The sequence below is a fragment of the Anarrhichthys ocellatus genome, unplaced genomic scaffold, assembly GCF_004355925.1.
Source record: "Anarrhichthys ocellatus isolate YVR2014 unplaced genomic scaffold, GSC_Weel_1.0 scaffold36, whole genome shotgun sequence".
NCBI classification, from domain to species: domain Eukaryota; kingdom Metazoa; phylum Chordata; class Actinopteri; order Perciformes; family Anarhichadidae; genus Anarrhichthys; species Anarrhichthys ocellatus.
Genome location: NW_022280066.1, coordinates 4,202,084 through 4,216,382, shown reverse-complemented (window position 1 = coordinate 4,216,382; position 14,299 = coordinate 4,202,084). Strand labels below are relative to the sequence as shown.

General features: G+C 41.0%; 1 protein-coding gene across 1 annotated transcript in view; it reads right to left on the bottom strand.

Annotated features, from left to right (window-relative positions):
- Positions 1-14,299, bottom strand: part of sntg2 (syntrophin, gamma 2) — a 77,584-nt gene that overhangs the window by 9,227 nt on the left and 54,058 nt on the right. Inside the window, exons 12-14 of the mRNA XM_031866708.1 lie at positions 13,599-13,715; positions 8,698-8,769; positions 8,188-8,397 (exon numbers count right to left, since the gene is read on the bottom strand). Coding sequence (XP_031722568.1) covers positions 8,188-8,397; positions 8,698-8,769; positions 13,599-13,715 — 399 coding nt within the window. The remainder of the gene's footprint in view (positions 1-8,187; positions 8,398-8,697; positions 8,770-13,598; positions 13,716-14,299) is intronic.

Here is a 14,299-nt window from a genome sequence, read left to right as displayed (position 1 = left end):
GAGAGAGAGAGAGAGAGAGAGAGAGAGAGAGAGAGAGAGAGAGAGAGGAATCCGTCCTCTTTTGTTAGCGGTTGGTTTTTGTCATGCACAGTGCTCAGGGATATTACAGCATGCAGAGCTTGGACAGTGCAGTGCCCACAGTGTTGCATGAGGGAAATGTGTTTCTAACTGGAGCTTCTGAGTCAACACATGAATTAAGTATTTTGTTCAGTGATTCTCCTTTTTATAACGACAGCGTGCTACCACAGCCTGTTGGTGGTCACAGGTGGAGTGTTTCATGTCAACATTGTTTCCACTGATTCCAATCATGCGAACGTCTAGAGAGCGCAACCGCACGTGTTAATTAAATATTGAAACTGTTGAGTTTGAGCAGTAACGGTTATGAAGTGGAAAATGATTTGTTCCTCATACATGCTGAAGAAAAGAGGTCAATGTGAGGCCGATACATTCATTTGAATTATGATCCGTTCTGTATGACTCATTACACAGTATATTTAGGGTGTCTGCTGTAATGGCCATTACACAGAGTCTTCCTAAGCCCCATTTAGGACTCTCATCAAATGTATTGGCGACAGGTCTGGATGCCTCCCTTTTGAAAATTAAGCCTTTTCTCGCCTTTATTTGGATTATCCAAGTAACACCAGCTACAGTCAAACCCCACACATGCACATAATCCTACAACGCAGCTAACCAGCATGCTAGGGACTGTACTGGAATGAGAAATATTTACAATATTACTTCGTACTTCATATTGTTTTATATACATTTGTGTAAAATTGGCATCATTAGCATAGGGATTCTTGAGTTTTAGCTAAAAATGTTTTGGTAGGTCACAGTGACCTTTGACCACCAAATACTTAACAGTTCATCATTGAGTCTGAGTGGACGTTTGTGTCAAATCTGAACAAATTCCCTCATTTCTTAGATAATACGTTCACGAGAATGGACCGGATGGACAACCTGAAAACAGAGTCTCCGGACACGGCTGTCACTTGTACACTTGTAAAAATGTCATGTTGCTGTATATAAAACACACAGGTACCCTCTGAATGAGGCAGTTTTAAAGCCTTAGCAGTTAGCAGAGTTAACTGGAGAATGTAATTAACTCCAGTAGAATTATGACTCTAAACTCTCCGTGACCACATGAGTCCTCCGAACGTAAACAGGGATTATACATGGCTCCTAAGACTCTGAGATTGACGTTTTTTGCTGAAGAACCTGTGTTCTGTGCTAGAAGCAACCATGCTGACCCCACAGGACAACTGGTAAACTTGGAAGCCATTTAATTATATCTGGTTCCCGTGTTGACCCGGAATGGATTTCAGTGCGCTAGTGATTTAAATATCAACTGACAGGTGCTCTGCTTTGTATTATTTATAAATATCCCTATTTAAGGGTCCTGAGTACCAAAGCCCCCAGGCTTTGAAGCAATATTAGCCATTATCTTTGGTTGGCCGCACTTAAAAGGGTGGAAATGGGGTAAAATTATTAAAAGCCACCGTTTCAGGGAGAGTCTGACCTGAGGCATACTTTCTGCATTCCTGAATACAATGTGTGGTCATGGCAATGTGGAAGCTAATACCCACAAAATATTTCAAGTTTTGCTTTTAGCAAAAAAGCCTACGCCTGTGCTCATCATTGAGCTTACAGTAGTTACAGTAGGTGACTCGATTCATATAAATAAGAGTCCAATTTTATCAATTAATTTATTAAGTGTTACTAGTGTTTCTTTGGTTCCATGATGAGTGTAATTCATTATGGCCGTGGTAGGTAAGTCTGTATGGACCGGAGAGTGTATACTAAAATACACGGTGGAGATAGACTCTGTTCACTACTGCATTTAAATAATGTAACACTTTATACTCTTCAGTTTAAATAATTAAGTAAATTCAACAGCAGTGTGTCAGGCAGAGAGGGAGTCGACAGAAATAATAGTAGAAACATTGCTGTTACAACAACATATAGTATCCTTCTAAAATACATTATTTTCTATACTATTTTCTATTACTGTATATTTCCATTATATGCCCATTATACTCCTTTGTTAATTTATTTTATTACACTTTTTATTTCGATTTTGTATTGTCGATATCACGCAATTTCTTGTTATTGTCCGAGTTGTAATATAAGTTTGTGTCTTTTTATATGTATTAATTACATATTTGCAAGTAGTCTTGTCCTGTCATGGTGTTTTATCTTTCTTATTCTTAAATGTTCAATAAAAAGTTGATTACAAACATTTACATATATTTCTAGATATTAAACGTAAGCTATTCTTTGTTTACAATCGTCTCATGTGTGTATTCCCAAATGTACAGCCTTTAATGTATCTCTGGTAGCATTTTGTTCAGCAGCATATAATTACCTGAGCCAAACATCTTGAGTCTATACGGCTAATCCATGCATCGGCTTTTGTGTAATATGACCGTGTAAGTGAGATCGAAGTTGCACTTAATTAGTGTCGATGGATAATTTAAAGTTGTTTTCCTAGGTTTTTAATTCTTTTTCATTATCACAAACGTGTAGCTTCAGAGCATTGTTGCTCAATACACAGCGAGGGCAAGAACACTTTATCAAGTCCTACCATTTTGGTTGTAAGATTCAGTTAAATATGTGTTTTTTTCAATATATATCCTTAAACCTTATTTACTTCGCTGCCTCCTGTGAAAAACACACTTTTTATTCACACCAGTCAGCTGCACTAAGCGATTCACACACTTGTAGGACTGTACCGCATTCTAACTCAACATTTGATTTTCATCGATCCTTTCAATGTGCATATTTATTCTGTTTAATCTCTGCATTTCTGCACAGTTGCAGACAAAGACACATGTCACATGATCAGTAATATCCTATACGCTCATGTTTCCCTGATTGGGGGGGGCTGAGCTCCTCCACACACATGCAGAGTGAAGCAGAGAGACCGGTGAAGTGAAAATAGCGTTAATCGATACCGGTTACAAACAGGCTCGGTAGCAATCTAACAGAACCATAAATTACAATTCTATAGTGATGTGCACATTGCAGCTATATCTTTGGTCTCTGATAAATAGCAGAAGGGTTGCGGTTGTGTCAATTAAGACATCCTTATGGAAGAAAAGATTAGTTACATCCTCTAAAATATGAAGATAGAGAGCAGCAGAAACCACATGAAACCATCTTAAAGATACACTAAGCAACATTTGACAATGCAGCAGATTAAAGTGCTGAAATGCCCCCTTTTTTGAAAGAATTGAAGTTTAAGACCCTTTTGCTTTGGCTTCACGTGTCAGAACTGGAGATTGCCGCCTGGTATTTACGCAAGAGGAACGCAAACATAACATTATTGATTATTTTACAAGCTAAAAAGTTTAGTTCCGTTTCCTCTGTCAAGTTCATAACCAGTTTTTAGATTTGCTGCTTAATCGCCTCACATTATTTGCTGCAGGGACATTACTAAGCGTATGGAAACATTCATAATTATGCAACTAAAAGCACCCATCATCAAAGTAAATTGAAATCAAAAACACTCGTACATCGTTACAATACATGGTTTAAAAGGCAACTAGCCAACAGACCAGGGTGCGGCTCTCTCAATCTGAGAAAATAATTCATTTGGGGGAGCGGCAGGCGGATGATTTATGCGTACACACAAAATCGGACGACATCAGAGACGAACTACAAATTTCTATACCACAACAACAAAAAACTGTTTTTCTATTTTTATTTTGGGTGATGACATTCAAAGCTTCATTTGAAAACCTCAATAAAAGCTTTGAATGTAAAAACTGGCATTCGGTACAGCCCTACACACAAAACATCTGTTTATAATGTCCATACCATAAACTATAAAATACATTTCTTGCCCATCTTAGGCACAATTGATTGCATGGGTGTGATTTCATATTAAATACCTCAGGCCATCAACTTTGCTGGATTCCCTGCTGTGTACATACCTCCTAAATGAATGATGCCTGGTGAATCATAGTGAAAGCGTATATATTCCACTTGTTACTACAGGAAGGAGGTATTTCCCAGCTGTATTCACAGAGCAAGTATGTACAGAAAGAAGCATCAGGGTATCAGCGTATTTGAGCGATCCAAATCATGACGGTAAAATTAGCAATAGCGCGTTACACACGGGTATCAAGCTGTAATACATTGTACGTAGGCTTATTGAACTGCAGAGTGCTGTGTTGGGCCCTGCATGCGAGTGCTAGACAGTAAATGGAAGCATAGTTATGCAAGTAATGAAAATTTAAACACAATCGAACACAAATACAGCAAACCCTAGAAAAATAAGGCCTGAGCTCACATTCTCCAGTGAGTGCTCATGTTTGAGGCTTTTGATGGACACGAGACAGCTGCTGCTGAGAACTGCTTAACAACAAGAGTTGATCGCCTTTACGCACTAAACATATTTGCTTAAGTGGTAATTTAATGGCTCATTGGTGTGAGGACCAATTCTTTAGGTTACTCCGGCTAAAAAAAACATTTTAAGTAACAATATTTATAGAAACAGAGCGCTGCCTAGCTTTGCATTTTAAACCCAATCCATTTCTTAATAAGAAGTGTTTAAGCCGCACAGAATGCGTCAACAGATTAGACTTCTCCGTCACGTGGAATCACTTCTTACTGATGAAGCATTACAATTGGGAGGAAGAGAAGTACTGATTAGAAAAGTTATAAAAGTATATATTGTACACCGACTGTGGCTAACTGGAGTGTAAGCAACACAATGATTCAGAAGAAATCACTTTCTATTGAGCCCATGTCTGTAATGCATTGTAAACATGTATAATGCATTATTAGCTGCTAATAGCATTGTCTGATCATAGTGACTCATGTTCCTTTATCACAATAATCACAACACATTATGCATGTATTATAACTACGGGAATTATAATGCGCTATGATTCTTGCAACAACAAAACATGTCTGAGTGACATGATGATACTTGAACTTATAAGTCATTATACAATTATTTATAATGCGTTATGATTATTGATATTTCTGGGTGCTTGTATATATATATATATATATATATAAATAATAGAGTGCGACAAGCAGATTATTATAATTTATGTAATTTTATAATTATACACATGGGCGCCATAGAAAATCTTAACTTCAACACAAACTAAAAAAGGTTATTAATTGTTGGTTAACAAGCTACATACAGTATGTCTTTTCTTTAATACCTAATCTGCATATTATCATCAACTTTTTATAAATTCTCAGACAGAAACTGGATGCACATTGATTATACATTGTTTTCCATCATGTTTACTTTACATACTGTCAAGGCTTTTGTTTTCTGGTATTTACCGAAGAGTCAAATTGTTTGCGTGCAATAGACATCCACAAAATGGGGGGAGTGTGTGAGTGTGTGTGTGTGTGTGTGGGCGTAGGGAACAGCTCAGCGACGTATGACGTAGTTGGGACGTGGTGACGTCTCTCATGCGCGAGACTCAAAATGGCGGGTAGCCAACAGAAGACCCGGCGTCTATACGTGCCGGTAGCCGTTTAGCACGTAGCTACATTAGCTCAAAGCTATATGTGTGTGTGTGTGTGTGGATTAGTAAAAGAGAAGGGAAAGGAACAAAACAAAATGAAATAAAACAAAAGATTAAGATCCTCTGCACCGCGCGGGAGTATGGAAGATTGCTCTCTCAGCCAGGGGAGCAAGAACCGCGACTCTTTGTCTCAGCCGGTGGTTTTGACCTCCTGAACTGATGACAAGCAACTTCGACCTCACTGCGGCTGTCTCGACACGAATCATGGTAGCATGAAATACACGCTAACTTCTACACAACACCAGCAATTTCAGTGATCGCCAGTGTCGGTGATCATAAAGCATATACCACGTTATCAAAATGAACAGTACTTTAAGCACACAAACAAGATAAAATAAACACAATTGAACTCTCTCTAACTCTGCCCAGACTCTATTTCGCCTTATGGTACGATGCAATCGTGGTGATTGAGGGGGGGGGGGGGTTCTTCTGAGGGGTTCTTCTGAGCTTCGTTGGCCCAGGCAGCGCGGCTGCGGGCCGCTGGAGGTGTTCTCTCGGTAGGAGAGAATCGCTTTCGTCTGGATAAGGGATTTTCGCATCCTTATGGCCGGAGCAAACGAGGCACTTGGTGGAGAGTGGAAGTTCTCTCTCTCTCTCTCTCTCTCTGAAGAAGTCTTGCTTCTTCAATTCTGCAGGACTAAAAAGGGGTTTGCTTCGTGGATACGAACAAAGATAAAATAGACAGTTTGGTGAATTCGGCCAGCGAATATAAACTGTTAGACCTAGGATTTGGATGAAAAGGGAAAAAACGTTGGTGTGCTCCCTAGCTCGACGGAGGTCGAAGGGAAAAAGCATTGAGGTGGGGGTTGCAGGTAGTTTTGTAGAAAGGGTGGCTGAACCACAGGGGTCCTGGGTTGTCTTGGCTCTTGGCCAAATTAGATTGCAGCGCTGCTTTCAGGTAGCTTCAGGAACACATAGTTTTTGGGGGGAGGAAACTCACACCCTAATGTGAATTTCTTCAGAGCTGGGGGGTTTGGTGCTCATCAAACTACAATCAGGATGAAACCTTTGCTTGCAAAAGGGAAGGCCTGACTCTCTTTGTTCCACAGCACATGTCGAAGCCATATAGTCAGATTCCAACAACGTGTTGGTGGCATCACAGAGCTTTGCATCAATTCATGTCATATCGCAGAAGTAGTCAAGTCACAGCACAGGGGTGAGCCAGGAACAGTATTTAAAAATAAGTGTTACGGATCAGTAAGTACAGAGAATCAATATCTGCAAAAAAAAACAAACACTGCAGGTGTGATCAAAGCCTGATCAATAAACCGACGATCTGTCTCTACGTTTGAATAAGTAAAAGATACGTCTGTCTCTCAGTGGCACACACAGACACACCTCACTGCACACAGCAAATGCTCTGGTAGATATACAAGAGTCTGAAGAAACATTCAGTGCAACACAAACAGGATTGTGCTCCTATATCAGCTGACCCATCATGTGTAAGTATTCGGCCCTGATCCACAATAGTAGCCTGGTGTGGATCAGGCTTTTTCGCATCGAAGTGACTCCACTTTAAATATGAAGTGCAGCTCGCACCGTCCATCATCACACACTCACTGGTAACATCTGCCCTCTGATGAAACACAGCTGACCATAATAGCAACGGTGAAACACCAGTAGCTGAATAAAAAAAGAAAAACTTCCCACGAAAGTGTTTCACTGTTGAAATATTAAAAGCACTGTGCCGAGTCTTCAGACAACAATCCACAAGTAGCCAAACAAAATCTCCAAAACTCTCACAAAGAACAGGTTCTACAAAAAGTCATCAGATGGTTAAACCATCGACTGTTAAAAGTTCCCTTAAGTAATGTACTACAGGATAACCATCCAGTACACAGACGTGACCGGTGGGTGTTTCTGCACCTGTCCAGACATGAGTTGGGGGGGAAAGCCCTGTTGCAGTAGCCAGGATGTGTCAATTCAGAGAGCAATTCAGATGAAATAGCAGTGAATCCTGGTGCTTTGACGGATGCCATTGGAACTTACTCCTGTGAGGAAAATCGGAGTCTAGTTTTACAATATCATTGAAAAAGCATCTTTAGAAAACAAACTATTGCTATTTTTCCACCACGAGCGACAAAAAGCAACCTAGCAGTCGAGCTTGGCCACATTGTCCCTGAATCACCATAGAAGTGTTGCTCAAGCGCTGGTTGACGAAGTAATGCCGTTAAATAGCACTAAAGACTGGCTAACGGCATTTTCTTTAAGATGGTACGAAGCAGGGTGAAACAAAAACCATATGATCGGTTGACGCCTCACCGCCTCATTGGAGAGCTGAAAAGCCGCACGTCAGGACGGTGTTATCAACTGTAATAAATGGAAAGTGGCGGCCATTAAGTAGCCATTGGGGCACGCTCACATGCACTAAAAAGCACACGTGTAAACATACAACACACTAAGAGGGAGAGTGACCTCTGTGTAGTACTCCACCATATCTTTACATAGCAAATAGTTGTTTCATATTATATGAAAGCTCTGAATATCGTTTAAAAAAAAAGCACCTTTAAAGCACACAAATTACTGCCGTGATCTTAAATTCTACAAACATCAAAGACTTCATGTCACAATTTGAGGTTGTTTAAAAGGTGTTGTGAGAGGCTCTCCTGCTTTGAGAACTCGTAATACTGACCCGTATTCGCTGCACCTCCAAGAAGACAGCTCTTTGGAAGGACTTCTCCCAGATAGCCAGGTCCGTAGCCAGCTCTACCCTGAAGGTGTGGCTCTGGCCGTGGCCGACCAGAATACTGAAGCAGAGGGACTCGTTGTCCTGTTGCTCAGGCGAATGCTCCAGCCCCAAGTAGAGCCTCGCCTGGAGCCAGCAATCCTCTGCCATCCACAGCTGTAACACAAAATATGAATCATTACATGCTGGGGGAAAAATGATTTCGCTGCCCACTTTCAATTAAATTCAGTGGGTGGAATGAAGGGTAAACAAAGAACTTTCACAGTGTGGATTTCCTGGTTCGCCGATCACAAATATCACCTCAGGTCAAGAGAGCCCTGTTTAGTAGGCTCCCTCAAACACTATTCCATCTGATAAAAAGAGAAGAGGCAGCCATCTATACTGAAGGTGAAAGCTGCAGTGATCACATTTTGAACACCCCTGCTGCACATCACAGCACCCCTGCTCTTAACTTACCTTGTGGACCTTGAAAAGAACCTCATAGAGGTTATACGTTGTTACAGCTTCTCCCCAGTCAGCGGCACTGATCTAAGAAATTAAACATAAAGGAACATGACATGAGGAGGCAGCCTATCAAAACAAGTTGGGGGTTTTTGTGGCACTTGATTGCAGCACCTCCTTATCCAAATACTCAATGCAAATGAAATGAGTGAGAAAGAGATATACATCATTTTATGTGTAAATAATTGAATCTTTACATTTTGATACCATAACGTGGTTGCTATATGATTTCGTTTTTATAATTCTATAAAATTCAAATTATATTTTATCTGATAACTTGTATAATCGTCAACCGACGCTGGTTGAATGCGCATCACCCGGTCCACGTTCCACTCATCTGGTGTATTAAATGGCTGTTTCCTCACTGCGCTGCATACTTCTTATAAACTATGATCATGTCGCATCTCTCGCCGTTGTTGAGGCGCCGTCTCACTCTTCCTGGAGTTCCTCTACTCATAGAACTGAAGCTACATCCAGTAACTACAGTTTTCTTTTGTCAATTTGTTTTGCTGTTTTTTGAAGAACATTAACAGCAGTTTTTGCAACTTCATTGTAGACGATTTAGAACGATTGAGATATTAACGTTTCACAGTGGGAAAAGCACATAGGTGTAGATAATAAAATCGATGGCTGAATTCCATTTAGCTGCTCCAGTTTCAGCCTCCTGGTGTTGTCATGCTGGTTCACTGTCACACCATCTGTACTTTCCTGAGACAATTGAACAGAACGATGATATTGTTGATGTTCCAATATTCGTAACACCTTTGCTTCCCCTGCTACGACAAGTCAAAATGTCTTATGAGCTATGAGGCAAGTCCATGTCCGAGTTGAATGTCTGCAGCCAGTTCTGACAGATGACCATAGACCAGATCATTATGTCACGGATATCATGACATCATGGATAACCAAGTTACAAAGATGTAATTATGTGTGCTGACTTGTAGTTCTTTTCAATGCTGTAACTACAATATTACGTCATAATTACTGTACATCAACTTCTACTCCTAATCAAGTGCTGTAGTAGATATTCATATTGTAAAGCGTCCTGAAAATACAGCTAACTGTGTAGAATTACGGTACAAGAAGTACCCTTCAAAAACTCTTGGGCAGTTCTTGAGCAGGGTCACAGACTTGGATAAGATACTCATCCCGTTGTCGTGTGAAGGACTAATTTGAGTGGTGCTTGTAATGTATCTAGGCTGAAATTAATGACTATGCCAAAAGTTTGCAGTGTGCTGCACTGACCACAATATATTTTTACATAGCACGCACACCAACTGCGACCGGCAGGAGGCTTCTGATTTTCCAGGGCGCGTTTCATTAAAGCGCATGCTCTAATGCTAGCCTGCTATATATTCAGGTCCTCTCTACCTCTGGGATACTGGCTGCTGCCACATTTACACAAAAGCCGGCGGACAGGTGCTGCATTTCACACCAGCTGCGTAACGCTTTCAGCTCACCTAACCATGATTTCGACGACTGTACAATACGCCCACTATGTTTAGGCCTAATGCAATCCGTTTGAATTATGTCTGATGACTTCTCTCACCAACAGCTCGTCAACATGATTGCCTTGTCCCATTTGATTGTTCTGTGTCGAGTAAAACAATGCTCTGCATTCGGACGGACTTAAAAAAAAAAAAAAAAAAGTACCGACTTCACCAACTTAAAATTACTGCATCAGAAAAAAAAATCTTATTTAGCCTGTGGAAGGTTCAGCTTGAAGGAGAAATCAGAGACATTTCCTGCTGCATTAAGACAACCAGTGTACCATATATGATCCACTAAGGTTTTTCCTTTATGTTAAGTGTCTTTGCAGAGATGGTTTAAACTAGCAATATTTATTTAAAGCCGAACACTTGCAACCAAGTAGGCACAGAACATTGATAACTGAAGTCTCTAGAGTGAGGCATCACTCACAGTGCTGTAATATTGATGGTTTTCCCTTTGCTGTGGCGACGCCCCTAGCAGAACGAAAGACAGTCTGCCTCCACACAGGCCTGTTTGATGGCATCAACAAGCTCAGTTTGAGTGTCTGTGCTTGAACGAGGCCAGACTCTCGTCCCTGCCTTGGAAACAAACCGCTGGAGTTTCCCTCTCTTATCTTACACGCAGCAAGAAATGTAGAGAGGGAATTGACAATATGTGCCGTACAGACAGTCGTCTTATTCTACACAGTGAACCAGTGTTGGAGGCTTGGGCAGACTGGAGAATACAGAACTCCAGATGCAACGCGTTGGTCCACAGCGGGCACATAATCCATGTTCACCGATACGTTACTCATGGATGCGAGAGTTGCGTCAAGCATCCGCGTTGTCCTGGCGAGATGAAGCTGGTGTCAGTGGCGGGTCGAGGTGTGGTGGTGGCAGAATTCTCCAGCAGAGCAGCTGGCCGACCGTCTTAGCTCTGTGTCACAGAACTCTGCTTTCTCGCCGACAGTGAAACAAGATCAACACCACTCGGATGTTTGTACGGTAAATATGAAGCCACAGCCAGCAGCCGTTTAGCTTAGCTTAGCATAACGGACTTTTCACCTGCATGCATCTAAAGCTAGCTCAAACGTGATTGGTCAATACTACTCGGACTACAAACCGAAACCAGAACGCTTCCGATGCCAAAATCTCTTTGCTGCAGATTCTGCATTCATATGCACATACCTGTTTTACAGAGACTACACTGGAAGCAGCATCATATCATCCAGATACTGCATTTCAGCTATCAGGCCATCCATTGTCCCTGTCCTGCTGTCACTGACACCACACGGTGACAGACAAGCTCCTCAAAATAACACACTTTCTAGAACCTCACAAAGAGTAATTGGGAACCTTTAAAACAGAGGTGAGCCACAACAGCTTGTCAAACAGAGTTAAAGTATGATGAAAGCTCTCCCACAGGAGGAAGGACAGACCAACACAGACTGAACAAATCATAACGTGCACACCCTACCGTGGCACAACACATCACAGCGTCCAGAGAGTAAACACGATTAACCTGCGGACACACTTGCCAAATGAAGTAAGAGGATGAAAGAGGCACATTCTGGACTACAATGGTTTTTATACTAATGGGGGAACAGGGCTTATGTCATATCACAAAGACAACACAGAACAAAAGGCCACCTTCCTTTTGTTCACCAGCCCTGGCAGTCAGGCGGAAACATTTTAAAGTGATACTGGACCTGCATTAAACATCATCTGTTGGCCAGCAGCCACTTAGGATTTCTCTCAGACCACTTGTGGATGGGAAACACTTTCTAAATTATACAGGGAAGTATTGGTTTCATTGCACATTTGATCTGCTCATTCCATTTTCACAATGCACAGGAGATTTAATTTAGGTAGCATACTGTGTCTCAGGGGATTGATGTCAAGCTAACCCTAAAAAGATTTAATTAAAGTTGGCATCAGTGGAGAATATTAAGTATCTCGTTGTGCAAAACCTGCAGCCTTACAGGCTTTTCCATGCCTGGCAAGAGTACACATATTGAGGTCCAAACTGAATACGTTTTTGAAAAATAGTGAAACGTTAAGACAATGAATATCGGATATACTGTACAATATTGCCCATCATAGGCAGTAGTCTTAAAATATACATACTGGCAATAGCATGCAAAGACTCATTACAAATACATGAAATGTATTATACATATGATGCAATCACATTTAATTATTAAGGCTATAAAGCCTCGAGGGCATTCATTACCATGATTGTGTTAGTACTTTGATGATGAGCTGCATCTTGCACCAGTGGGGACAGAATGCATAATGCAACCAAAAAGAGTGATCGGCTGCAACTATCGGTGAGATGTTACATTAAAAAAAAGACCTAAGCAGGTTTTAGCAATATTATGTTGTGTATGGGTGACACTGCTAAACTAATGAACACCGGAGCAGCTAATATTACGGATTAATACACTTTAGACCAGATTGGAATGAAATCAGTCAGTATAGATTACAGCTGGAATAGAAAACTGCAATTTACTAGTGCGGTTTAATACTTCAGACGTGGCAAAAATCAAAACTTGCTTAAAAGGTGCACGTGAAACATATGGCCAGAATTTGAGTTTAAAACATTCATAAAGTAACATCAAATATTGGCTATTTAGCTCAATGTATCGTTAGTGCAACTAATCGCGACACAAACCATCCCGAAAAACATGGCGTCCATATAGCCAAATGATTGATTTATAGTTTTGATGTGGCTGTTTTCTTGTTACCATGGTCTTGCTAAACCTGAGCTCAGTAAGCTATAACGTACAGCACAGGCTGATGCCACGCGTAAGTTAGTAGTTTAAAAAAAAAAATGGACCCAGTAGCAAGGTTTTGAATTGTACCTCTATTTGTTGTGAGCATGTGGCCAGATATTACACATTGCACCTTTTACTAATGCAGTGCATCAAATGTGATATGTGTTGACAGCTCTCCTTAACATCACGTTGTAAAAATGAAAACAATAGTGCATAATCATGTATAATCCCTGTTCCACTGACACAACAGTCAGCCATGATCACAACAAATATAAATTCAGCTGCCTGTCTTCTCTTATTCAATTATAACTGACGCATACAGTATTTTACAGATGCCGCCAAACTTGTTTCAAAAGCACAGCCCGTGCAGCGCGCTAGGGGACGATAACAGATCAGTGAGCAGCAGCATGAAATGTGACAAAAAGGCCCTGAACACATTCTTATGCTGAGCTGAATCAACAGTATTAATCATTTGCACATGTGTGAGTGTAAGTTCTGTGATAAGGTTCAGATATTTTGGACAAAACCCATTTTGAAATTAGCTTTAAATCAGATCTGAATGATTATAGTACAGTTTTTCCAAATCGGAAAATGATGAAAGTCTAGTTACCGGGGGGCTTCTGAAGATATAAAAATATGGTCCTCTCAGTGCCAGAAACTTGAATGCTGAAGCTCTACCAGCGGCGCGGCCCTCTGGGCTTTCACTCGCCCAGCCCATGTGAACAATCTGTAGAGATACAGAGGATGACATTTACACAAGTTTACCATTTGATTTTTTATTTGATTTTTTTAAAGGAGAACAAATATGCACAATAGACATCTATGCTCAATAAACAGACCAGAATAGCTAAATGTGCTTTGAGTTAAAGAACTACAATGATTCATCTTTGACGGGATACATTTGAAAGACACTGTACAGTGGTGCTGCAGTCTCAGCTGCAATGCAAACATGTACCTTTTATCTACCTCAGACTGACTTGGGATATTCCTCTGCTTCAATGTAAGCAGCATATCTGTACTGTATGTACTGTGCTGCTTCTTCTGCTACACTCCATCTACACTGGATCTTGTGATGAATAATGCACATCAATTTTTACATGCCGGTCTTGACTCCTTCCAGACCATCTGCTGACTGAAGTGTTCAAAAATGTTTCCAAACTCTTTCTTGGCCTCTGGATAAATCCAGAGCTGCCAGGACAGCTGCGGGCGTACGCAGGCGATACGATTCCGTACACCTGTACTGTGTAACATGTTCCTGCAAAGAACGCTGCGAGTGAACAGCGGGGGGGGGGGGGGGGGGGGGGGGGGGGG